Source organism: Pocillopora damicornis, chromosome 10 (genome assembly GCF_964200805.1).
Source record: "Pocillopora damicornis chromosome 10, jaPocDami1.2, whole genome shotgun sequence".
Classification (NCBI taxonomy): Eukaryota; Metazoa; Cnidaria; class Anthozoa; order Scleractinia; family Pocilloporidae; genus Pocillopora; species Pocillopora damicornis.
The window spans coordinates 18,850,038-18,875,018 of record NC_142679.1 but is presented as its reverse complement, the minus strand read 5'-3'; the positions used below and the strand labels follow the sequence as shown (position 1 = coordinate 18,875,018).

The following is a 24,981-nucleotide window of genomic DNA, read 5'->3' as shown; positions in this document are numbered from 1 at the left end:
ATGCATTCGTCGCAATGGCTTTTGCTTACATTTAATTATTTGTTGTTTCTAAGTTCAAGAGTATACTGGACTAATTGAATATTCTGTTTTGATGTTCAAATGTTGGTCCAACTCTAAGTTCACTGTTGTCTCAATTTATTTATTCATTCATGGGCACTTATCAGGACCGTTACCGCGGCCGGAAAGAATAGTGTTACCTTGCCCTGAAATTATGTCCGCTGATTCTTCCGTGATCGTGACAAGCCCAGTTTTGCGATTTGTACTGTACTATTTTACTTTCCTGTTTTTGTTTGTTTTGACTTTTTTTCTAGGGGGAAGGGGACTTAGCTCTGCAAACAGAGAGGGAGGGCGCCTTCTTTCGTAACACTTAAAATTAACCACTTGCTGTTTTTTTCGAAGCTTTTTCATTTAACTTTTTAGCTGTTAAAAAAAAACCGCAAAATAGAAAAGTTCAAACTCACTCTACAGTTATTGGCAGTGACATCGATAACACACCTGCTTTAAAAATTCATAAAGGGGTGGCGTTTAACTTAACTGACAACCAAAACACAATTGTCAGGCAGCACTGTGCTGCGACACTTAACAAGGAGGAGGATTGATGCAATATGAATTTGTTTATTCAAGAGGCCGAGTTTCGCACTATCGTGAGCCACTATCAAAGTTATATCAGGCATATCACTGCTTACATTTCTGACAAAACAGGGACTGTCAACATTTCGAGAACCTTTCTGATATAATGAGTGATAAAGAGATAGTGGCCTCTAAAACTTGGTAAGGAGTGAAAGAAATCGTTGGTTCTATCTGGCCCTGTTGTCGTTCAGTTCTTTCTCTTATTCTCTTCCTTTCATTCGAAAGATGTTACTCAAATCGAGAGTAAATGAGTGTAACTGTGGAAGTTGTTTCGTATTCACTTTGTTTAAACTAATAAATTTAACGGCAATATACAAAGTAGGGAAAAATCTGATGTGGCTCCGCGGTAAATAATATGTAGAGACTATTATTTCGGCTTGAAACAAACCGAATGTCTGCAATATTTCAGGTGCTCGCTAAAAACAAGGCAGTTTAATTGACTTACAATATTAGCCCAATCGATAAAGCGTAATACTGAATGTTTAAGAGCTAAATCTAATATGTTTAGTATCTTTATATAACTTAATATGGCTTAGTATTGTTACATAACTTATCCCTAACCACTACGATTTTATTAGGTGTTGAAATTCTGTGAGATGGCCTCTCGTTGAGTGTGCATCAGTCTATATATAAAATATTAAGATTTTTCTCGCGATGTTTGCAGCCCGTTGTGATATCCAAAGAAATAATTGTTTTGTTATTTTTATTAACATCGCCATAACGGTCGTCTTGAATATAATCTTCTACCTCGTTGACGACCTCGCCAACTTTTTGTCTTGTCGTCTTCGTTATAATCGTCGTATCGTCATCATTATCGTTGTGTTCTCGGCTCTAATCTTCGTCTCGTCATCGACGTCTTTTCGTCAAAGTCGCTGTCATTCTCCACATAACTATGATCGTAATTGCTCGCCACTAATCTATTGAACATCTTAAGCTTTTGCAAACAGCTTAGCAGCTACATTTTCAATTCTTTCTCTGTACTCCAAATTCTGGTAGTTGCCCTTGGGTACACTATCCATGCCGTATAAGGCTCCCCACCAAGCCGCCGCGATCACTCCTGTGCTGTCACTGTCACCACTGTGAAACATGGCTCGGCTACAAAGCTCCTTCCATGATGCTCCGGCACCAAGAAGAGCGTCGTAAGCAATCATAGGTGCATCGTGGCCGCTGGATCCGCCCCACCCACTAAAACTGACTGATTTGTAAAAGACATCCCGTTCCTTAATGTGAAAGGGCTCTGGAAAAACAGGGTCACCATTACCTTGGAGAATTCCACGAAGTGAGAGATATTTTGTCCAGGCATCAGTGAAGTATGACCAGTGTTTTTTGTTCTGTTCTACATCACGACCAACCTCTTCGATGTACTTTTTGGCCTTAGGCAAAGTGGACAATAATGCTGCACCCCACTCCCTGACAGGTTTTCCTTGGACAGCAAGTGAAGTGAAAAAGGAAGAAGCTAAAGAACCAAGGTAACCTGAAGAAAACAAATTAAAACTTTGAATTACATGTCTATTGAATAAATTAACCCTTTAACCCCTAAGAGTGACCAGCATCTAATTTCTCCCTACAATATAACCCCTGAATCACTTATTAAGGTTAGGAGAATAAAGGAATGATCACCAACAAAAGAAGCTTTTGATCAGTAAAAAAATTCTCCTCATCAGCACCATAGAAATAAAGGACAGTATGGAGAATATACATACTGGTGTTAGGGTGTAAAGGGTTAATAATATCTTTTTCTGACCTTTTGTTGTGAATTACCTTTTGACAAGCTTTTACAGTCAGCATTCACATGGGGCATGAAATATTGTGTGAACTACCTTTTTTTTTTCACTAACCATATATATTTGTAATTAGCTCATCTGTCTAGTACCCTAACTGGTTCTTATTGACCTTATAAAGATAATGAAGATGATGACATATTCAAAAGAGAAGCAATTAGGAATTAGATACCAGTAGGGTGATTGTGCGTCATCCTTCCACTCTCAATACTAACAGCAACAAGATCTTCAAGCTTGTCTGGGGAGTGATACAACAGGCCAATGCACATGGAACGCATAGCTGCACCACATCCTCCCCCCTTAAGGTTAAATGGTATCATATAGCCTTGACTTATAAGAGGTCTCAGTTGTGAGCAGCTTGATGCAGTTGTGCCCCCTGGTGCTCGGCCTCTCATATCTTCCTGTTAAAAGACAGAATTGAATGTGATGAAATTAAGTCTCCTTAATGTGTTCCTTGTGAGAGATATGAGAGCAAAGTGGATAGTGATTGTTTGTTCAAAGGCTAGTTAGTGCTAACCCAAGGTTAAATTTTTAATCTGGGTTTCTTTATTCCTTTATTCAAGAGCCTTTTTGGGACAATTTTCTGTATTCTTTTTAGAGCATCCAATAATCATATTCTAGACAAAAAGAGTTGGACTGAATTTTCTTTTAAAGCTTTCAGATCTGAAATCAGATTTCACATGAACCATCGGTTATCTCAAACCAGCTTTGAACAACCTGGCCCTGATCAAAAGAGACTGGCTAGAGATCTGGCTGGGTTATGGTGCTATCTACTTGGACAAGAAACTTTTCTCTAAAAGTGCCTCTCCCAAACCAGAAGTATAAACGGGTAACAGGAAACTGTTTGAAAGCCTAACGAAAAAAGCAGTGTGTGGGGGAAGCAGGAGAGGTTTGACCCTGCAATAGATCCCATCTAGAGGGAGTAGAAATAATCTTGTACATAAACATAACACATTGTTTGTAAATCCTACTGCAATGCTGTGACAACACAAAAGAGTTCCCTTAAATGAGAGGCAGAAAACGCAAATAGAGGTACTTGATCTTTGATGAGTTTGAGCATCAAGAAATCTATGCACTCAGTAAACCTGCAAATGGAGATGAGATACTTCACTGGAAGCCTAACAAAAAAAAGCAGTGTGTGAGGTTTGACCCTGCAATGGATCCCATCTAGTGGGAGTAGTAATAATCTTGTACCTAAACATAACACATTTTTTGTAAACCCTACTGCAGTGCCATGACAACACAACAGAGTTCCCTTAAGTGAGAGGCTGAAAACTTAAATAGGGATTCTTGATCTTTGATGATTTTGAGCATCAAGAAATCTATGCACTCAGTAAACAAGCAAATGAAGATGAGATACTTAAAAATATTGTTCATTTTTCTTAAAAATAGAATAGGTGATGAAATAAATATTTTTCTGAGGTAATTCTGAAAGATAATGTTAGGTACAGATTCAATGGTTGGATCTGACATTAATTCAATTTCAAAGGTATTCTGCTTACCATGCCAGCTTTGTAATTTGCAGCAAGTTTGAGGAAAAGTTCTTCACGTGTTTTCCAGGGAGACACAAGAGCCTCAGCAGTGGCCAGGTGTAACACAGTGTCGTCGCTCACAATCCAGCCCTTGACGTCAATTTTCTCGAGGCCACCGAGTGTTTGCAACTGTTGATGAATAGCCTCTCCGGAATGACAGAATTCCCACTCGCCATTCTTGTAGCCTAATGCATCCCCTACAGCACTTAAAACCATTGAAGCCCTGAACTGATCCATGGAAGGCATTTTGGACCGATTCGCGTGGATAAATTTACGAGTTAAAAACATTTGAGTTGCGGATGTTTCTCAAAACTTTAATAGGACTGGAACGAGGAAGATTTTAACTGAGTCGGATCCAGGCCATCTCGTCACAATATTAATCACGCGAACGTCTGCAAAAAAACTTTGCCCTTCTTCGTTTCGCTTGATTTCCACAGGTAAATAACCTCCCATATAAAGATGTAACAATAATGAACTTTGCAGATCATCTTAGCCTAGGTGAGTGTTTAATTAATTTTGACGCGGACCAAACTCGGTCAATCGTGCCTGATAGTGGGATAATATATAGGTGTAGTTATCTGAGAGAGATCCCTAGCCTCAACCACATGTTGATACATGTACCAACCACGGTACAACGGTGATCCCGCCTTAACTAAGCATAGGCTAACTAGGCTGCTAATTTCTCGAAATCTTTACTTCTCCTTGCTCATAACCAGCTGTGCTATCGTGGATTTCAATATTTGAAATAAGCCAGTTCTTGAAAACATCTTAGGCATTGCGGAAGTTAGTATCCGAGCAAACAAAGCAAGTTTTATCCATCGAATCAGAAATCTCTTTGTGTACTGCTTCCAAATCTCTACTGATTCTTTCCATCATGTTCTTCAAAACAGAAGAAATAACATGAAAAGTTTCGCTCGCCGGAGCATCTGCTCTTCATGCAAATACAAGAAAGTGTTATTCACCATTTGATACAGCTACAATCCCATGCTCTGATGAACTACATCACGGAACCTACAAACGTAAAATTAGGTGTAAATATCGAGTGTTGTGATTGGAATCCCAAACACGGGACATAGGATGTGCCAGATTTTATGCCGTTTCCGACAATTTTCTCAGACAAGGCATCACTCTCATAACAACTCATCTTAAAAGAGGAAATATGCAGTTATTGTTCAGGATAGTGATCTGTTTCTCTTGGCAGCCACGGACTTTGTGACGGATTATCCGCGTGTTATTTTGCTTTCTCTTTTCCCTTCATTTCCATTTCGACAAGCCATTAAATTGTTAATAAATACTTAAGGAATGGATAGACCTAAAATACATTCTAAAGATAGTTCAATAAGTGTTTTCATACACATTAGCATAAGTACGGGATGGCCCGCAATCAGTTTTTAAACAAGAATGGAATAGATTGTACGGAAGTAGGCATGGACAATGGCTTGACACTCCCAGTATTGAGATAGACTTTTTCAACATGGAATCGCGAAAAAGCCGGAGGAGAAACTATAGGCTTTTGAACAGCATTAGATATGGAGACAGTGATAAGGGATTGTATATAACTTTTCTATGCGATTCTCTTTTCCGATTACCTCGGTGGACCTCTGTTACATGTTAGTCCTACTGTACATAATAATGTTAATGATTTGCGAGAATTCCGCAAAGGATTTTGTGCACATCTTTCCCAACCAAGTATTTTGGAATCATACTTTAAGGCTAATGTTCAGAAGGTCACAAATGCGTTCACAGCTCCAAATCTCGACACAAAGAAACTGCAAACAATAGTCAATCAACGGAACTTTTCCACAGGGGAGCTTCAAACACTCCAGGAGCAAATTTCCGTCTTAGAAAATGAAATTCAGGGTAAGCCCAAAAACTTCGTAGTTCTTCCACCCGAGCCATCGCATGAGATCATTGAAAGGAGTAGTGAAGTCAAAGAAATCATGCAGATGCTTTGTGACCTCCAAAACGGAAGTGACGATGATTCTGTTGTAACCGTGTTTGTCACTGGAAATCCAGAATGTGGAAAAGAGTCAGATTGCTCGTCAAGTTGGGGGAAAATTTGCGCAGGAGAACCCTGATTGCAACTCATTTGTCATAACATTGGACGCTGAAAGCAAAGTAATTTTGCTTGAATCATATAAGAGATTTTTCCTTGAGCTTAAAATGACAGAATACTCTCTAAATAATATCGTGGGAGGCGATTCCAAATTGACGAAGAAAGAAAAAATTACGCATCTGAAAAGCTTTGCATTTTTCAAGGTACGAGAGTATTCCGCCTGGTTGCTCATATTGGATAACGCTGATGAAAGTGAAAGCGTACGCTGCTTCTTGTCAGAGAAAGAAGAGCGAGGAGGTTGTGGACAGCTACTAGTTACCACGCAAGAGAGCATCTATCTCCCATTTGGTGACCCTTCATGAAAAATTATTTCCCTCAGCGAGGGAGTGCAAGTAAAAAATGCCGTGAATCTCCCAGCTTTCACATGCAGATGGAGAAGAACATGCAGTATTAGATGCCTTAGATTACCAGCCTTTGGCCATTGCTTCAGCAGCACTGTATGTTTGATTCTGGCACGACGGAGTAGGAACGCATATTGGTTCTGCAAGTTTCTCTTGGGAAAGCTATGTCAAGCAACTGGACAATGGAAAGAGAAAGGCAACAGAAAAGGTCTAGGAAGAGACGAACATGAACTGTCCACAGTCAATGACTTCAGCTGTCTCATTGACGTTGCAAAAACTTATTAAGAATTCCATTTTTGAGCGTGTGTTCCAGTTCCTAGCCTTGTGTTCGCAAGCACCAATTGCACTTGATGTAATTGCCAAATATGTGATGGAAATGGAACCGGATATCGATGAGTTCCTCACAGCAGCAGAAATTTCCAAATGCGGTCTGCTTATTCCAGATGCAAATAATCCTGCTCTTGTAAGAATGCACCGGGTCGAACACCTCAGATAAAGTCTTTAAGATCGTTCAGTCATACATCAGGACAATATCTCTATTTGTCCGACATAACCTCGTAGAACTGGACCTCCAGTTTCACCTCTTTTCAAACATGATTGCCCCCCATTTAAGAGTATTCAGAAGCCACTTGGAGACTTCTCAATGGGTACAGCTCGTGACAAGACGTGAAAGTATAAATGAAGCCAAAGAAGCGATTTTCAGCATAGGTGACATTGGCAGCAAACAAGGTTATCTACCAGCAGCAATGAAATACTTTGAATGTGCCCTCAAAATCGCCTGCAGCAAAGGAGAAGAGAACGACGACGAAAAAGCTTTTATTTCCAAGATTCTAAACAATATAGGTGTCGTCTTCTTGAAGCAAGGAATGTTTGAAGAGACTAAAGAACACCATGAGCTTGCACCGAATCATCTTGGTTACAACCTGAATCAGGGCCAAAAGTCGAGTCGAGAAGTTGCGGACTCTTTTAAAAAACTGGGAAATGTATTCTATAGACTAAGCCACTTTGATGACGCGAAAGATTACTTCGTCAGGTCGCTAAAAATGAGGGAGGAGTTGTGTGGTGAAGAGGATGCTGCTGTTGCTTCTCCCTTAACAATCTAGGATCCATCTACAGCGTATTGGGTGACAAGGTGAGCACCAGATTGCAAAGGATTATTACCAAAGATCACTTGCCTTAGTCAAAAAACGCTTTGGCTTTGGCTTTACATTGCGAAAAAGATGAAACCAGAGACCCAAATCAATATCTTGAGGAAGCGTTGGAAATGAGGAAGAAACTATACCAGCCCAACCACCTTGTGATCTTTGGATCCTACAACAACCTTGGACTGATGCAAAGGGGTGCTAATCAACCTGAAATCAATGGATTGCTTCAAATCTACATTATCTATCAGAGAGAGGGTGTTAGATCAAGAACATCCCACAATAGCAGAAGTACTGAGTAATCTAGAACAGGTGTACATGGATCTTGGACAATTTCAGGAATCCAAAAATTGTCACTTCCAGGCTAGGAACATTCGGATGGAGAAATTGGAAAGTGATCATTCTGAACTGGGTGACTCGATATTGAATCTTGGAATGGTATTTGAACAATGCAGCGAGCTTCGTGAGGCAGCTTATAATTATCATCAAGCCCTTGAAATCTATGCCAAGCATTACCCAGTGAATTATCACCTGTGCCAGACAGCAGAAGAATGTTTAAAACGCGTCTCACAACAAGTAGATCTAAATAATCCCAGTTTGAACAGGTATGAAAACTTCAAAGCTCGCATTTGGTCATCAATGAAGAAAAATTTCAGGCGATCGATGATTTTGAACAATTCATTCGCTGGATCGTTGTTTAAGAGAGAGCTATGCAGAATTTGGCTGAAATTCCTTTGCAGGGGCTCTTCGTATTTTTTGTAACAATTTTTTAACTTCACTGTAAACTTTTCTTGTGTGTTATAAAAAGAACGACACAAGCACACCCAGATGTAATATGATGAATGCTAAAAGACTAGTATATAATCTGATAACTTGAAAGTTTTTGTGATGTTTAACAATGACCCAATCCATGTGTCCCTCCCTGTCCTCTCACAGTCATCGTCAGGTAAATATCCACTATTTAATTCATTACATTGTAAATGATTTTATTAATATAGCATCCTGTATTTACTAATCAACAATAATTCTTTGTTTATTGACAGTCATTGCAAGTCAATCTATTTACAGGTAATTTAATAACTTTTTCTTTTCTTTTTCAGTCATGGACCATCACTCAAAACCAGCTACATGTACATGTACTAACAACACCATTGCTCCTACACAAAACAAGGAATTTGCTGGTTACATACATAATGTTTCTCCAGTGTAAAACAAAAAGTCCTTTGAATGCCAATTACCAGGAAGAAATGAAACAATAACTAGAGCAGTGTGCTTCTCACCAAGAAAGCGTAAGATTTTCGCAGATTATAGTGGAAAGAAGAGCCCCATAAAAGTTAAAAAAATAAAGAAATAAAGCTTACAGAAGATTTTACTGAAGTCTTAGCTGTGTCACTAACTCAAGATACCAAACAATTTGTATCCACAACCATTGAAGGAGAAATATTGGAAATCACCACCATAAACTCATAGTAACTAGTGTTTCATTAAGTTTTGAGATCAATATCAGTATCTGGGCAACTGCCCACCTACCCCTCCCCAAACTCAACAGCAGTCAATTGACAACAAGTTAAGGTTAATATTGGGTTAGGGGAGGGGTAGGTGGGCATTTGCCCAGATACTGATATTGATCCAAGTTTTGTTTGTTCACCTTGTTAATACCAGTTGGAGCAAACCAAAAACCAATATATTCAATTCGTTTTTTTTTTTTGTTACTTATAGATAATATAAAATAACAATATAGCAAATTGTGTTAAATAGATCTCACAAAGTTGTTGTTTCATTCTTCTTCTTTGGCAGTACAACAATAAAATTCAGGACGGGGAGGGGGAGGCATGCAAAAAAATTTGGCTTTAAAAGGAACAAACCCGCCGAAAAAATTTCTGATAAACCAGTGAGAGGTCATCATAAATTACACTGACTATCTATCAAATCCCGCCAGCCCCTCCCCCCCTTCACCCTATAAAAAATCAACAGTCCCTTATTCCAACTACTTGCATGTATTCTTATGCACATCACCGCATATTTACGCCAGTTCTACTTTTTGTAGTTTTCACCTTCTAAGCAGTAGTCACATGCGTCTTAACGGCGCCTATTTTTGCTTTATGTGTTGACTTTTTATCTGGGGGGAGGGGGGGGGGCGGGCTTAGCTCTGCTAACGGAGAGGGAGGGCGTCTTCTTTCGTAGCATTGCAAATTAACCACTTGCTGTTTTTTCAAAGTTTTTTCATTTAATATTTTAGCTGTTAAAAAAGAATAACAATGGCAGTGACATCGATAACACACCTGCTTTAAAATTCATCTAGGGGTGGGGTTTAACTTAACTGACAACCAAAACACAAATGTTAGGCAGCAGTGCTGGGACACTTGACGATGAGGAGGATTGATTCAATATGAATTTGTTTATTCACGAGGCCAAGTTTTGCACTATCGTGTGCCAAAGTTATGTCAGGCACATCACTGCTTCCATTTGAGCAAAACAGGAACTGTCGACATTTCGAGAACCTTTCTGATATAATGAGTGTTAAAGAGATAGTGGCCTCTAAAACTTGGTAAGGAATGAAAGAAATCGTTGGTTCTATCTGGCCCTGTTGTTGTTCAGTTCTTTCTCTTATTTTCTTCCTTTCATTCGGTGGCAAAGATGTCACTCAAATCGAGAATAAATGAGTGTAACTGTGGAAGTTGTTTAGTATTCACTTTGTTTCAACTAATAGATTTAACCGCAATATACAAAGAAGGGAAAAATCTGATATGGCTCCGCGGTAAATAACATGTATAGACTATTATTTTGGCTTTAAACAAAGCGAATGTCTGCAATACTTCAGGCGCTCGCTAAAAGAAAGGCAGTTAAATTGACTTACAATATTAGTCCAATCGATAAAGCGTACTACTGAATGTTTCAGAGCTGAATCTAATGTTTAGTATCGTTATATAACTTATCCCTAACCACTACGATTTTATTGGGTACTAAATTCTGTGAGATGGCCTCTCGTTGAGTGTGCATCAGCCTAAATATAAAATATCAAGATTTTTCTCGCGATATTTGCAACACGTTGTGATATCCAAAGAAATCATTGTTTTGTTATTTTCACTATCATCGCCATAACGGTCGTCTTGAATATAATCTTCTACCTTGTTGTCGCTTTCGTCAACTTTTTTCGTCGCTTTCATCTTGTCGTATTCGTTATAATCGTCGTATCGTCATCATGATCGTCGTGTTCTCGGCTCTAATATTCGTCTCGTCATCGACGTCTTTTAGTTATTGTAGCTGTCATTCTTCACATAACTATGATCGTAATTGCTCGCCACTAATCTATTGAAGATCTTCAGCTTTCGCAAACAGCTTAGCAGCTACATTTTCAATTCTTTCTCTGTACTCCAAATTCATGTAGTTGCCCTTGGGTACACTATCCATGCCGTACAAGGCTCCCCACCAAGCCGCCGCGATCACTCCTGTGCTGTCATTGTCACCACCGTGAAACATGGCGCGGCTACAAAGCTCCTCCCATGATACTCCGGCACCAAGAAGAGCGTCGTAAGCAATCATAGGTGCATCGTGGCCGCTGGATCCGCCCCACCCACTAAAACTGACTGATTCGTAAAAGGCATCACGTTCCTTAATGTGAAACGGCTCTGGAAACACAGGGTCACTATTGCCTTGGAGAATTCCACGAAGTGAGAGATATTTTGTCCAGGCCTCAGTGAAGTATGACCAGTGTGTTTTGTTCTCTTCTACATCACGACCAACCTCTTCGATGTACTTCATGGCCTTAGGCAAAGTGGACAACAATACTGCACCCCACTCCGACAGGTTTTCCTTGGACAGCGAGTGAAGTGAGTAAAGAAGATGCTAAAGAACCAAGGTAACCTGAAGAAAACAAACGAAAACTTTAAATTACATGTCCACTGAATATATTAACCCTATAACCCCTAAGAGTGCCTAACATCTAATTTCTCCCTAAAATATCCCCCCTGAATCACACACTAAGGTTATGAGAATAAAGGAAATGATCACCAGCAAAAGAAGCTTTTGATCGGTAAACAAATTCTCCTCATCAGCACCATAGAAATAAAGGACAGTATGGAGAATATACATACTGGTGTTAGGGTGTAAAGGGTTAATAATATCTTTTTCTGGCCTTTTGTTGTAAATTACCTTTAGACAAGTTTTTGTGGTCAGCATTCACTTGGGGCATGAAACATTGTGCAAACTGCCTTTTTTTGTGCCGACCAAACTTTTTTCCCTGGTTATCACCTAAGATTCAAGGTTGGCTGATGGAAACTTTATTTTCATATTTGTGATTAGCTCATCTGTCTAGTACCCTAACTGGTTTGTACCGACCTTATAAAGATAATGAAGATGATGACTTATTCAAAAGAGAAGCATTTAAAAATTAAAATTACTAGTAGGGTGATTGTGCGTCATCCTTCCACTCTCAATACTAACAGCAATAAGATCTTCAAGCTTGTCTGGGGAGTGATACAACAGGCCAATGCACATGGAACGCATAGCTGCACCACATCCTCCCCCCTCAGGGTCAAATGGTATCATATAGCCTTGACTTATAAGAGGTCTCAGTTGTGCGCAGCTTGATGCAGTTGTGCCCCCTGGTGCTCGGCCTCTCATATCTTCCTGTTAAAAGACAGAATTGAATGTGATGAAATTAAGTCTCCTTAATGTGTTCCTTGTAAGAGATGTGAGAGCAAAGTGGATAGTGACCAGTTGTTCGAAGGCCAATTAGTGCTAACCCAAGGTTAAATTTTAATCTGGGTTTCCTTATTACTTCATTCAAAAGTTTTTTTGGGATAATTTTCTGTAATCTTTTTAGAGCATCCAATAATCATATTCTAGTCAAAAAGAATCGGACTGAATTTTCTTTTAAAGCTTTCAGGTCTTAAATCTGATTTGACACGAACCATGGGTTATCTTAACCCAGCTTTGAGCAACTTAGCTCTGATCAAAAGAGACTGGCTAGAGATCTGGCTGGGTTAGGGTGCTAAAAAAGCAGTGTGTGGGGGAAGGGGGAGAGTTTTTACCCTACAATGGATCCCATCTAGTGGGAGTAGTGATAGTCTTGTACATAAACATAACACATTGTTTGTGAGCCGTACTGCAATTGTTACGAGTGATCGTTAAGTGGAAATGATTGTCTGTAGCTAGACAGAACGCAGGGATGTCGGAACAGCAACAAAGATTATTTATTCCTGATGAATTTCGACAACCCAAGAGGAATTTTTCATAAGAGTTTTGACTATGATTGCGACATCCCTAAAATACATGTCCCCATCACTTTCCTTCAAGATTGCCCAACTATGCAGATTCAATGGTTGGATCTGACATTAATTCAATTTCAAAGGTATTCTGCTTACCATGCCAGCTTTGTAATTTGCAGCAAGTTTGAGGAAAAGTTCTTCACGTGTTTTCCAGGGAGACACAAGAGCCTCAGCAGTGGCCAGGTGTAACACAGTGTCGTCGCTCACAATCCAACCCTTAACGTCAATTCTCTCGAGGCCACCGAGTGTTTGCAACTGCTGATGAATAGCCTCACCGGGATAACAGAATTCCCACTCGCCATTCTTGTAGCCTAGCGCATCCCCTACAGCACTTAAAACCATTGAAGCCTTGAACTGATCCATGGAAGACATTTTGGACCGATTCGCATGGATAAATTTGCGAGTTGAAAAGGCTTGAGTTGTGGAACGCGGAAGTTTCTTAAAACTGTTATAGGACTGGAACGAGGAAGATTTTAAACCGAGTCGGATCCAGGCTCATCTCGTCACAATATTAATCACGCGAACGCCTGTTAAAAAAGAACTTTGCCCTTCTTCGTTTCGCTTGATTTGCACAGGTAAATAACCTCCCATATAAAGATGTAACAAGAATGAACTTTGCAGATCATTTTAGCCTAGGTGAGTGTTTAATTAATTTTGACGCGGACCAAACTCGGTGAATCATGCCTGATCACGTATAGCTATTCGAAAGAGATCCATTGCCTACTACTTGTAGATACATGTTCTTGCGATCAGCACAGTATAAAATCTCCGTTACCAACTTCGGTACAACGGTGATCCTGCCTTAACTAAGCATATTTACTAACTAGATTGCTAATTTACCGAAATCATAACTTTTCCTTGCTCATAACCACCTGTGCTTTAGTGGATTTCAATATTTGAAAGAAGTCAGTTCTTAAAAATATCTTAGGCATTGCGGATGTTAGTATCCGTGCCTACAAAGCAAGCTTTATTCATCGAATCTGAAATTTCTTTGTGTACTGCTTCCAAATCCTTTCAACTTGTTCTTCAGAACAGTAGAAACAACATGAAAAGTTTCGCTCGAATGAGCTTCCGCCCTTCATGTAAATACAAAGAAGTGTTCTGCACCATTTGATGCAGCTAGAATCGCATACGCTGATGAACTATATCACGGAATCCATAAACGTAATATCAGGTGTAAATACCGAGCGTTGAGATTAAAATCCCATGCACGGAACCTAGGACTTGCCAGATTTAATGCTGTTTCCGACAATTTTCTCAGACAAGGCATCATTCTCATAACAACTCATCTTAAAAGAGGAAATATACAAGGGACAGTTTTTGAATACAGTTCTTCCCACAGCTGGAATCTTAAGATCTTGCCCAAAAAATTCGTTGTGTAAATGATGTAGATACTTTTGAAAATGTTATAATTGTTTATTTACCGTTACTTTCATATTATATATTTTCGATACTTGGACTTTTACATATTTTCAGCTGTGACAATTCTTAGTGAATTTTTACCTTTTAGGCCTTCTGAATTTTGACTTATGTACTCAAATAACAGAACCTTTGTTAATACCAGTGCTTATTACACTGATAAGGTTATCATGTATAAATATTATTATTATTATTATTATTATTTGAAGCCGTTTTGGACAATTTCAGACAAGGCGTCATTCTCATAACAACTAATCTTAACCCCAAGCTTTCACCCCCAGGATCTCATTAGTAATTCTCCTTACTGTCTGCCATACAGTTCTTATGATGTTAGTTCAGAGGATTTGGTATTGGATCAACTGATAATCCTTTGACTGATATTTTTCTTTATTCCTATTACTTGGATACTTGATATTGTATTGATATAGTAGGGAGAAATTCTGTCTTGGTCACTCATGGGAATTAAAGGATTAAAAAAGAAATACACTGGGGATGGTTTTTGAATAGAGTTCTTACCACAGCTGGAATCTTAAGATCTTACTCAAAAAATTTGTTGTGCAAATGATGTAAATACTTAACAAAAATTTTTCATTTAATGTTACTTCAATTAGGATGGTGGTAGGATCAATTTATTTGTTTACTTTTTTTATTACTATGTTAATTTTATGTTAAGAAATGTTTTACCTTGGTGTGTTTTTATTCTGCATCAGTACATGTTCATGTACATACTACACAGGTGAATAATGCATTTCACATGTGCTGATGGCTAGTTTGGAAGTACTATTCACCTCAGAGCAGCTCATGAGACAAAATGTCAAGAGTTTAATTTCAGATCATTATTTTCTTAATTCAAGGAAATAAATAATTTTATTTTATATCTGTGTGGTATATACTAAAACAATTATTCACCTCCACTTTGGTGAATAATTGTTAATTATTGTTCAGGATAGGGATCTGTTTCTATTGGCAGCCAAGGACCTTGTAATGGATTAACTGCGTGTTATTTTGCTCTCTTTTTCCTTTTTATTTCCATTAGGACTAGCCATTAAATTGTAGATAAATACTTAAGGAATGGATAGACCTGAAATACATTTTAAGGATAGTTTATTAAGTGTTTTCATACACATTAGAATGAGTCGTGTCATTGTCATTTATGACTTTGAAATGCTACTAACGTGTGCATTCAAATGAAAATTCAACTTGACATTCTTTAAATTGATTTGATATTCTAAGAACACATTGTTTTATTTTACAGATCAATCAGCAGCAAGATAAACACGAACTATGTCAAACAAAGAGTACTCTTTGGAAGAGCTTAATTATTTCCGTATTTGTTACATCAGTACAAAAATTGTACGGGATGGCCTGCAATCAGTGTTCAAACAAGAATGGAATAGATTGTATGGAAGTAGGCGTGGACAATGGCTTGACACTCCCAGTAATGGGATGGACTTTTTCAACATGGAATCACTAAAAAGCTGGAAGAGAAACTATAGGCTTCTGAACAGCATTAGATATGGAGACAGCGGTTCCTGGGATTGTACCTGCCTTTTCTTTGTGATTCTCTTTTCTGATTCCCTCGGTGGACCTCTGTTACATGTAAGTCCTACTGTACATAGTTATGTTAAAGATTTGCAAGAATTCTATCATGGTTTTTGTGCACATCTTTCTCAACCAAGGGTTTTGGAATCAGACTTTCAAGTCAATGTTCAGAAGGTCACAAATGCATTCCTAGCTCTAAATCTCAACACAAAGGAACTGCAAACAATAGTCAATCAGTGGAACTTTCCTGGAGGGGAGCTTCAAACACTCCAAGAGCAAATTGCTGTCTTAGCAAAGGAAGTTCAGGGTAAGCCCAAAAACTTTTTAGTTCTTCCACCCAAGCCATCGCATCAGGTTATTGAAAGGAGTAGTGAAGTTGAAGAAATCATGCAAATGCTTTGTGACCTCCAAAACGGAAGTGACGATGATTGTGTTGTAGCTGTGTTTGTCACCGGAAATCCAGGATGTGGCAAGAGTCAGATTGCTCATCAAGTTGGACGAAAATTTGCTGATGAGAACCTGGACTGCAACTCATTTGTCATGACATTGGATGCTGAAAGCGAAGAGACTTTGCTTGAATCGTATAAGAGATTTTGCCGTGAGCTTGGAATCATGGAATACTGTCTTAATAATATCGTAGGAGGCGATTCCAAATTGACGAAGAAAGAAAAAATTACGCATCTGAAAAGCTTTGCATTTTCCAAGGTACGAGAGTATTCGGCCTGGTTGCTCATATTAGATAATACCAACGAAAGTGAAAGCTTACGCTGCTTCTTGTCAGAGAAAGGAGAACGTGTAGGTTGTGGACAACTACTTGTTACCACGCAAGAGAGCACCTATCTTCCATTTGGTGACCCTTCATGCAAAATGATCTCCCTCAGTGAGGGAATGCAAGTAAAAGATGCCATGAATCTTCTCAGGAGTATCTCCCACCTTTCAAGTGGTGATGATGAAGAAGAACGCGCAGTATTAGATGCCTTAGATTACCAGCCTTTGGGCATTGCTTCAGCAGCACTGTATGTTCGATTCTTACATGACGGAGAAGGAACGGATATTGGTTTTGCAAGTCTCACGTGGGAAAGTTATGTCAAGCAACTGGACAAGGGAAAAAGCCAGGCAACAGAAGAGGTGTACGAAGATACGAAAATGAATTATCCACAGTCAGTGACTTCAGCTGTCTCACTGACATTGCAAAAACTTGTCAAGAATGCCATTTTTGAGCGTGTGTTCCAGTTCCTAGCTTTGTGTTCGCAAGCACCAATTGCACTTGACGTAATTGTCAAATATGTGATGGAAATGGAACCAGATATTGACGAGTTCCACACAGCTGCAGAAATTTCTAAATGCAGTCTGCTTATCCCAGATGCAGATAATCCTGCTCTTGTAAGAGTGCACCGGGTCGTACACGAGGTGATGAAAAGTCATTTCATCGAGAAGAACCCCACAGATAAAGTCTTTGAGATCGTTCAGTCATACATCAAGACAATATCTCTGTTTGTCCAACATGACCTTGTAGAACTGGACCTCCAGTTTCACCTCTTTTCTAACATGATGGCCCCCCATTTAAAAGCGTTCAGTAGCCACTTGGAGACTTCAAACTGGGTACTGCACGTGACAAGACACGAAAGCTTATTTGAAGCCAAAGAAGCGATTTTCAGCATGGGTGACATTTGCAGCAAACAAGATTATCTACCAGCAGCAATGAAATACTTTGAATGTGCCCTCAAAATCACCTGCAGTAAAGAAGAAGAGAGTGAAGACGACAAAGCTTTCATTGCCAAGATTCTAAACAATACAGGTGTCGTCTACTTGAAGCAAGGAATGTTTGAAAAGGCTAAAGAACACCATGAGCGTGCATTGAATCATCTCGGCTACAACTTGAATCAGGGCCAAAAGTCGAGTCAAGAAGTTGCAGACTCTTTGAACAAACTGGGAAATGTATTCTATAGACTAAGCCACTTTGATGACGCAAAGGATTACTTCATGAGGTCGCTAAAAATGAGGGAGGAGTTGTGTGGTGAAGAGGATGCTGCTGTTGCTTCCTCCCTTAACAATCTGGGATCCATCTACAGCGTCTTGGGTGAGCACCAGATTGCAAAGGATTATTACCAAAGATCGCTTGCCTTAGCCAAAAAACGCTTTGGGGAAACCCACCCCCAGGTTGCACACTGCGTAAATAATCTTGGAATTGTGCATTGTGAACTAGATGAAACCAGAGATGCGCAAAAACATCTTGAGGAAGCGTTTGAAATGAGGAAGAAACTGTACCAGCCCAACCACTTTGTGATCTCTGAATCCTACAACAGCCTAGGATTGATGCACAGGGGTGCTGGTCAACTTGAAAAAGCAATGAATTGCTTCAAATCTGCATTATCTATCAGAGAGAGGGTGTTAGATCAAGAACATCCCGCGATAGCAGAAGTATTGAGTAATCTAGGGCAGGTGTATATGGATCTTGGAGAATTGCAGGAATCCAAAAATTGTCACCTCCAAGCAAGGAACATTCGGATGGAGAAGTTGGAAAGTGATAATTCAGAACTAGGTGACTCGATGCTGAATCTTGGAATGGTATTTGAACAATGCAATGAGCTTCATGAGGCAGCTTATAACTATCGTCAAGCCCTTGAAATCTATGCCAAGCATTACCCAGTGAATCATCATCTATGCCAGACAACAGAAGAATGTTTAAAACGTGTCTCACAAAAAGCAGATTTACAGGATTGCAGTTTGAACAGGCCTGAAAACTTCACAGCTAGCATCTGGTCATCAATGAAGAAAAGTGTCCGGGGATCAATGATCTTGAACTATCCATTTGCTGGATCATATTATAACAGAGCCATGCAGAATTTGGCTTATTTTCCTATGCTGGGTCTCTTGGGGTTTTTTGTAACTTTTATCCTGGCTATGCAATATGTCAAATACTATAAGCAGGACGAGAATGCTAGGTTTTGTAAGGAATTATTGGAGTCAATACCCTACTTGGTTGGGTATAGTGTGGTATCAAGGGCACTAGAATTAGATCTCCTATTTCATGATTTTAAATTACTCCATGAAATGAAATTTTGGGGTTTTCTATACCTGTTGGTGTACTTTCTTGATCATATCTATGATGACTGGAACAGTGACTATATTATTGACAAAGTCACATCCATTCTAAAATTTTAAACTTGAGAAATCATTCTCGTCACATCACCCAAGCCATTTTCTTCTATTATGACATAGAGGGCATTATCAAATGCTGATTTTTCTTTAATTTTGTCAATTGCCCTTGGCAACATTACTTGAAATTGAAAAAATAAAAAAAAAGACTCAACTTTAACTAAAAGTATTATGCTTTGGCTTAATTGTACAAAAATAAAACTTCATTCCACTAATTGAACACTGAAATGGCTTCCTACATAACTGCGCAACAGCATATGTATTCTACCTTCTTAATAAGAGGAAATTTGTCCTTTTATTTTAAAAAAGTAAAAAAAAAACACACTTCCTTGTAAAAAGTAAGGATTAGTGTCACTGTTGTTCACTGAAGTTACAGTTTATGAATGTTACCTTAAGTGTAATCTGTATATACATGTACCAATCATTGGCAGGGCTCTAAAAATGACCTCAGTTTTTTTATACTTTTGTTTATTAGAAATAAACCAAGAAGAAAAAATATTTGTCTGGATTTGTTTTTTTAGCTTTGGTTCCATTTTTAGGAAAGCTTTGAGACCCTCATCTGGAATTTATTCCAGAGCAGCTCTGGCTGCTGAGTCATCATCATACATCATTATTAATTCCTCAGCACGTTGAAAAACATGACACAGTTCTGACAGCCACTCATGCATCATAACTCAAAAGGAGGGCAATGAAGTATGGGCAGTTTCTTCTCTTCACCTTTTCCTTTGTCCTTAATTTCTAAATGTGGAACAGCTTGTTGTGAGTCTGTTAAGTTAACAAACATATTTTTAGTCTAAGAGAGCCAAATCAATGCAAAAACAAGAAGAGGAGACATTTATAGGCATGGAAAAAATTAGATCTAAACAGTAACTGCAGATTTGTTGAGAACTGACCTTAGCTAAGAGTTCATCCAGGCCTTTCATAATCTTGTCTGTTAAATTTTAAATGCCTCACAAAATATCCCATCCAACCTTGCTTGGAAATTGGGAGGATGTGGGATGGGGGAGAAAAAATGCAAAGCCAGATGAAATTTGTCAACCCTTTCACTCCCAATATCTAATTAGTAATTCTCCTTACTATCTGCCATACAATTCTTATGATGTTAGTTCAGAGAATTTGGTATTGGATCAACTAATAATCTCATAATTGATATTCTCCACTATTCTCATCACCTACCTGCTTGATATTGTATTGCCATTGTTAGGAGAAATTCTGTCTTGGTCACTTGTGGGAGTGAAAGAGTTAAAGAAAGGGGTATGTTTTCATTTCCATATTTTCTTAGCGAAAATATTGCAACTGGTATGCTGTAAGCATTCTCTAATTTAAACTGATTGTGAGGGGAAAAAAAGAGACTGAACAAGTTGTGACATCTTTACAGCATTACTGTTGTGTTTGTATGTTCATTGTCACGCTGGTGGTCAAAGTGAAAAAGTTAAGCCAATTAAAAAATGTGAGAATTTCCAGGTCATTTCTGACCCACAGCCTCCCTAGGGGGAGGGGGGGGAAGGGGGGGTGAAGTAGGGGGGCAACACATTTCCATCACATTATCAGTACAGCAGTCACATCTAACTTATTGCTCACTTGCAGGATCTTCACTTGACACCAATCTTCCACACCTTATATAATTTTTTTCCATGAACAGATCAACCAACTGATACATTTATGCACAGAAAGGGAACATTCACAGAAACTTAGGCATGACAGAACCATGAAAATAATAAACACATTTTCCAAGGAAACTAACATGAAAAGTGTGACACATGTGCATGGTTGTTGTGTCGCCATGAAGTTTACAGTAACCACTGACAATCCTTTGCAACTGGTGTACAAAGTGAACGAACGATGTTATGGGAACTTGCTCAAAACTGGGAATATATATTAATAGTAGTTATCTCATTACCACACAAAACCCACAAAAGCTCTCAAAACCAGCACCTAATCTTATATTTTCATGGTAATGAATTATTGTTTTATTGTCCCTGAAACTGACAACCTGCACAATAGACATATTCCTGGTTTTAATTTTTCTTCACCCTTAAAATAAAAATAAAGTTAGAGAAAGGAAAAATGGAAGAAGCAGCAACTTTAAATTCGTCTGCCATATCAGGCAGGCATTATTCAGCTCCCTTCAAGAAACCTTTAGAAAAAAAACCTTGTAATGGACCATGTTACAGTTGTGTACTTAGTTGCCAAGCCTTTGATTTGGAGTGAGGCTGAAGCTGACCATGTTGTGATAGAGACCAGTATCTAGTTTGCATCTGATGATAACAAAGTAATTTACATTTGAAATGCAGCAAGGTTTGTATCATAAAAAGATCACCCTTAGCCTCATACCTTTTCAAAGGCTTGGCAACAAAGCACACAACTGTGAAATCGACTATTCCAGCATTTGCAATCTTTTCCAAAATTTCTACAACATGTAAGCTTTTTCTCAAAAGTGCCCTCTTGTTTCAATAGAAGCTAATTATAAGCTAATCTCAGTGCTACGTTCTGTCCACTGTTTTGCACTTACATTTGACAGATATAACAGCTTGTTTCCTTGCCACGTGCGACAAACAGCATTGAACATCAAAGAGGTAAATTTCAGGAAACAGATCCTATGACACTCAAGTGAAATAACAAAGGAGGTTCTTCCACAACAGAGCACTCATCTTCTATAGCTTCTAAGTTGCCAGCACCACTTTGCTAGAAAGCAGCTCTCTTTTTATCTAATGATGCACATTCTCCTCTGAAATAAAAATTGTCCACTTCACTAACAATCAAAACATAGTGACTGGATGCTACATTACAAAATAGGTAAGCTTTTCCTTATAACACAATAAAATGAATTTTGAGATAACTGATAGAAAAACACTTAAAAATAACAGTAAAGAGCCTATCAAAATATATCTCATACTGAGTCAATTTTTAGTTATTCAAGAAGCACCTTGTGTTTCCATGAAACTTGCAAATGGTGGGAAAATGTATGCAGTAAAATTTCTCTGATTTGGCAAGCATAAAAACGACACAATTTGTTAACCCTACTGCAATGCCATGACAACACAACAGAGTTCCCCTAAATTAGACGCTGAAAACTTAAATAGGGATACTTGATCTTTGATGAGTTTGAGCATCCACAGGAAAAAATACCAAAAATCCAATCTCTTTTTTACTTGGTTTTTCCCTGGATTCATCAATATCCATGTTCAGATGAAAGCCAAGTTTGGATTGAACCTGGATTTTTCTTGGATTATTTTGTTCAGTATCGAAAATCAGTGATTTTTCCTGCTCTGGATATTAAAAAACAGGCTTCAACCTGGATTTTTAGAAAACCAAGAGGCTGCACTCTGTTTTATTTATTATCCAGGTTTGGTAAATCAGTTTGGATTACTAAATATCCTGATTGACAAACACCAAATCTGGATAATTTACTTGCCAAAACTGGTTTTTTCCTGAACCCAAACCTGGATAAGAGTAAAAACAACAGTGGAATTTAACAATCCATTTTCTTTGTTATCCAGGTTTGGTAAATCAGTCTGGATTACTAAATATCCTGATTCACAAATGCCAAATCTGGATAATTTACTTGCCATTTATGTTTTTTCCCAAATCCAAACCTGGATAAAAGCAAAACCAACAGTGGAATTTAACAATCCTTTTTCTTTGTTATCCAGGTTTGGTTAATCAGTTTGGATTACTAAATATCCTGATTTACAAACACTAAATCTGGATAATTTACTTGCCAATTATGTTTTTTTCCCAAATCCAAACCTGGATAAGAGTAAAAACAACAGTGGACTTTCACAATCCTTTTCTTTGTTATCCAGGATTGGTAAATCAGTCTGGATTACTAGTATCCTAATTTACAAACACCAAATCTGGATAATTTACTTGCCATGCAGATGGCATTTTTCCAAACCCAAACCTGGATAATAAGCAAAATCAAGAAATAATGTAACAAACCTTCATTATCCAGATTTGGTAAATTACTCTGGGTTTTTAGAGAATTACATGTATACCAGTTAACATAACCTAAATCTGAATGTGTTTGCCTCTCCTAATTAATCCAAAGTTCTGTTCCACCTTCTTGAAGAATATCCAATAATTAATGGAAACAATAAAGATTACTGAGTGTATAAAATAGATACACCCCACTATAAAATTAAGGTGTGCTGAACAGTGTTTAGGCATCTTTCCAAGCAGTGCCAACCCATTCTCCATCAACAATGGACACAATGCTATTGAAATGGATTGTCTCCTTCCTTTGTGCTACACTGACTGCATTGGAGGCTTCCAAATTCCTCTCAAATTCTAAGTGGGATATTTGGGTTCGGTAATTCACAGGTTTTCCATTGCAGGAACTGCAGCAACAGAGAACATGAACTGTTTTCTTGGCAGAACAAAAGCAGAGAGAGGATAGCTGTCCTTTTCCACAAGCGACTAAATACAGGAATGGCTCCGACCTGTAATTGGATGATAAAAATAGTAAAAGTTAATAAGTTATATCTTAACTCTTTGCCCGTGAGTATTGTTAACCGCGTGTCTCAAAGTGTCTCGGAACAATGAAATATCAATGCGAGTGAAAACACCGATCTGTAAAAAAAGAAATGATTACTTACGTAGCGAAGGGAAGGCAGCCTTTCTTATTCAGCGAGGTCGTTCAGCGATATTCCAGCGATGAAAAAGTCATCGGCTAACAAGCTCCGCTGACAAAACTCATTTGGTCAGTTCAGGCGGACGACCAGAGACTGGAGCCATTCCTGTATTTCACCGCTGACAGGAATAGCTCCGACTCGACCGTTTATTAATTTTTTTTCAATAACTTTTTTAGTAATTTTTAAAAAAAAAATTTAAAAATTTAAAACTAAAATGGTGAGCAGTGCTGTACGAACAGTAGTTGTAAAACTTCTTTATTCTCTGACGCGTTTCGTCTAACTCTCGTAACTTCTTCGGGGAGTTTTACGAGGTAACACTAAACGCGTATAGTTATAAACCATTGTTAGCAGCTATGACCAGTGACCATAAGGGCTTACCTGGACCTACGAGCAGGAATAGGCAAAGTTGTGAAAATTTGAAAATTTCTTTTGAAAATTTATTAGGCAAGATGAGAAATATTTTTTGGGAGCCGCGGTTTTAGCTGAAAATTTTCAAATTTGAAAAATTGAAGAGGTTTTTTTTACAGATGATGCCTGGAAAGCAGTTGGCAAATTAGGTTAGGATGGCTCGTACAGAAAATGTAGTTTATGGTCCACTCATTCTTTCTTAAATTTAAGTGGTATAAATACCTTGTCTAAAACAGTAGTGTGATACGATAACTAATGAGATATACTCGTTCCAATACTATGTCATGTGATGAACAGCCTTCATCAATTTTGGAACATGTTTTATAAAATCATTTTACTCTTTCTTGTTATGGCCAAAAACTGTTCGAAGGTTGTGCTATCACTGCAAACAGTCAAGGTACTTCGATATGATTCAGTGCGAGGGCTACTGCCACTGGTTTAACTGGTAAGACACTTTTTTTGTTTTGTTTTGTTTTTTCCTTTTTTAGATCTAGTGGAGTTGTTAGAAATTACTAAGCAAAATTAATCCGCGACTTTCTTCCTTTGGGTGTTGTGCAAAAATAGATCAAGAACCCGATAAATGGGTTTGTCCTTCATGTGAACAATTACCTAGGAAATCTGATTCCACGAAAAAAATTCCCTCGATTGCGGGCAAGCCATACTTCTCAAGTAGAGCATACTGTAAATTAAAAACATCGGTGGCAGCGTCACGCAACCTTGCGTGATCTTTCAAACATGGTATGCAGTTGCTGCATTATTTTAAAACTTAGAAACTACATGGCCCTGTAGAAGTAAAAGAGGGCTTCATTTGCAAGCACTGTAGACTTCAACATAAGAAGAACCTAATAAATAGCTCTTTCACTTTTTATCTGTATATAAATTATTTAGCCAGAACCAAAAAATTAATATACGCATGAGTTGGAGCCATTCCTGTCAGCGGTCAAATACAGGAATGGCTCCAGTCTCTGGTCGTCCGCCTAGACAGACTAAATTAGTTTTGTCAGCGG

The 24,981-nt window shown here is 38.4% G+C and overlaps 2 protein-coding genes, 1 long non-coding RNA gene and 2 pseudogenes across 7 annotated transcripts; 2 read left to right on the top strand and 3 right to left on the bottom strand.

Moving 5' to 3' along the window:
• Window positions 1-595: 595 nt before the first annotated feature.
• LOC113664285 (ADP-ribosylhydrolase ARH1-like) lies at window positions 596-4,267 on the bottom strand. The gene is made up of 3 exons (XM_089183902.1): window positions 3,914-4,267; window positions 2,584-2,812; window positions 596-2,104 (listed from the first exon to the last, which is right to left on the bottom strand). The coding sequence occupies exons 1-3, from the start codon at window positions 4,229-4,231 to the stop codon at window positions 1,560-1,562; spliced, it is 1,092 nt and encodes a 363-aa protein (XP_089040028.1). The 5' UTR covers window positions 4,232-4,267; the 3' UTR covers window positions 596-1,559.
• Window positions 4,268-4,321: 54 nt separating this feature from the next.
• On the top strand, window positions 4,322-19,152 carry LOC149039255 (uncharacterized). 3 transcript variants are annotated; one of them, XM_089183867.1, is made up of 2 exons: window positions 4,322-4,441; window positions 15,487-19,152. In XM_089183867.1, exon 2 carries the CDS (start codon window positions 15,516-15,518, stop codon window positions 18,936-18,938), a length of 3,423 nt encoding a protein of 1,140 aa, XP_089039993.1. In that variant the 5' UTR covers window positions 4,322-4,441; window positions 15,487-15,515; the 3' UTR covers window positions 18,939-19,152. The 3 variants fall into 3 exon arrangements, with proteins under 3 accessions (XP_089039993.1, XP_089039994.1, XP_089039992.1); XM_089183868.1 differs by lacking the exon at window positions 4,322-4,441 and adding an exon at window positions 12,960-13,387 and having other exon boundaries at window positions 15,487-19,050; XM_089183866.1 differs by lacking the exon at window positions 4,322-4,441 and adding an exon at window positions 13,325-13,448.
• Window positions 5,776-8,782, top strand: LOC113664271 (uncharacterized; annotated as a pseudogene). The gene is made up of 2 exons (XR_016180180.1): window positions 5,776-8,147; window positions 8,643-8,782. The product of XR_016180180.1 is annotated as an uncharacterized LOC113664271 (transcript).
• LOC149039256 (ADP-ribosylhydrolase ARH1-like) lies at window positions 9,750-13,184 on the bottom strand (annotated as a pseudogene). Its single transcript, XR_016180181.1, has 3 exons — window positions 12,909-13,184; window positions 11,943-12,171; window positions 9,750-11,406 (listed from the first exon to the last, which is right to left on the bottom strand). The product of XR_016180181.1 is annotated as an ADP-ribosylhydrolase ARH1-like (transcript).
• LOC149039254 (uncharacterized) lies at window positions 19,002-21,660 on the bottom strand. The gene is made up of 2 exons (XR_016180183.1): window positions 21,445-21,660; window positions 19,002-19,697 (listed from the first exon to the last, which is right to left on the bottom strand). It is a non-coding gene; the product is annotated as an uncharacterized LOC149039254 (long non-coding RNA).
• Between the last annotated feature and the right edge of the window lie 3,321 nt (window positions 21,661-24,981).

Bases quoted from the DNA above. Each gene is read 5' to 3' on its own strand.
- LOC149039255 (XM_089183867.1), top strand. From the start codon at position 15,516: ATGTCAAACAAAGAGTACTCTTTGGAAGAGCTTAATTATTTCCGTATT.
- LOC113664285 (XM_089183902.1), bottom strand. From the start codon at position 4,231: ATGTTTTTAACTCGTAAATTTATCCACGCGAATCGGTCCAAAATGCCT. The intron at 2,813-3,913 runs GTAAGCAGAATA...GTCTTTTAACAG, and splicing joins CAAATTACAAAGCTGGCATG to GAAGATATGAGAGGCCGAGC. The intron at 2,105-2,583 runs GTATCTAATTCC...TGTTTTCTTCAG, and splicing joins GACGCACAATCACCCTACTG to GTTACCTTGGTTCTTTAGCT.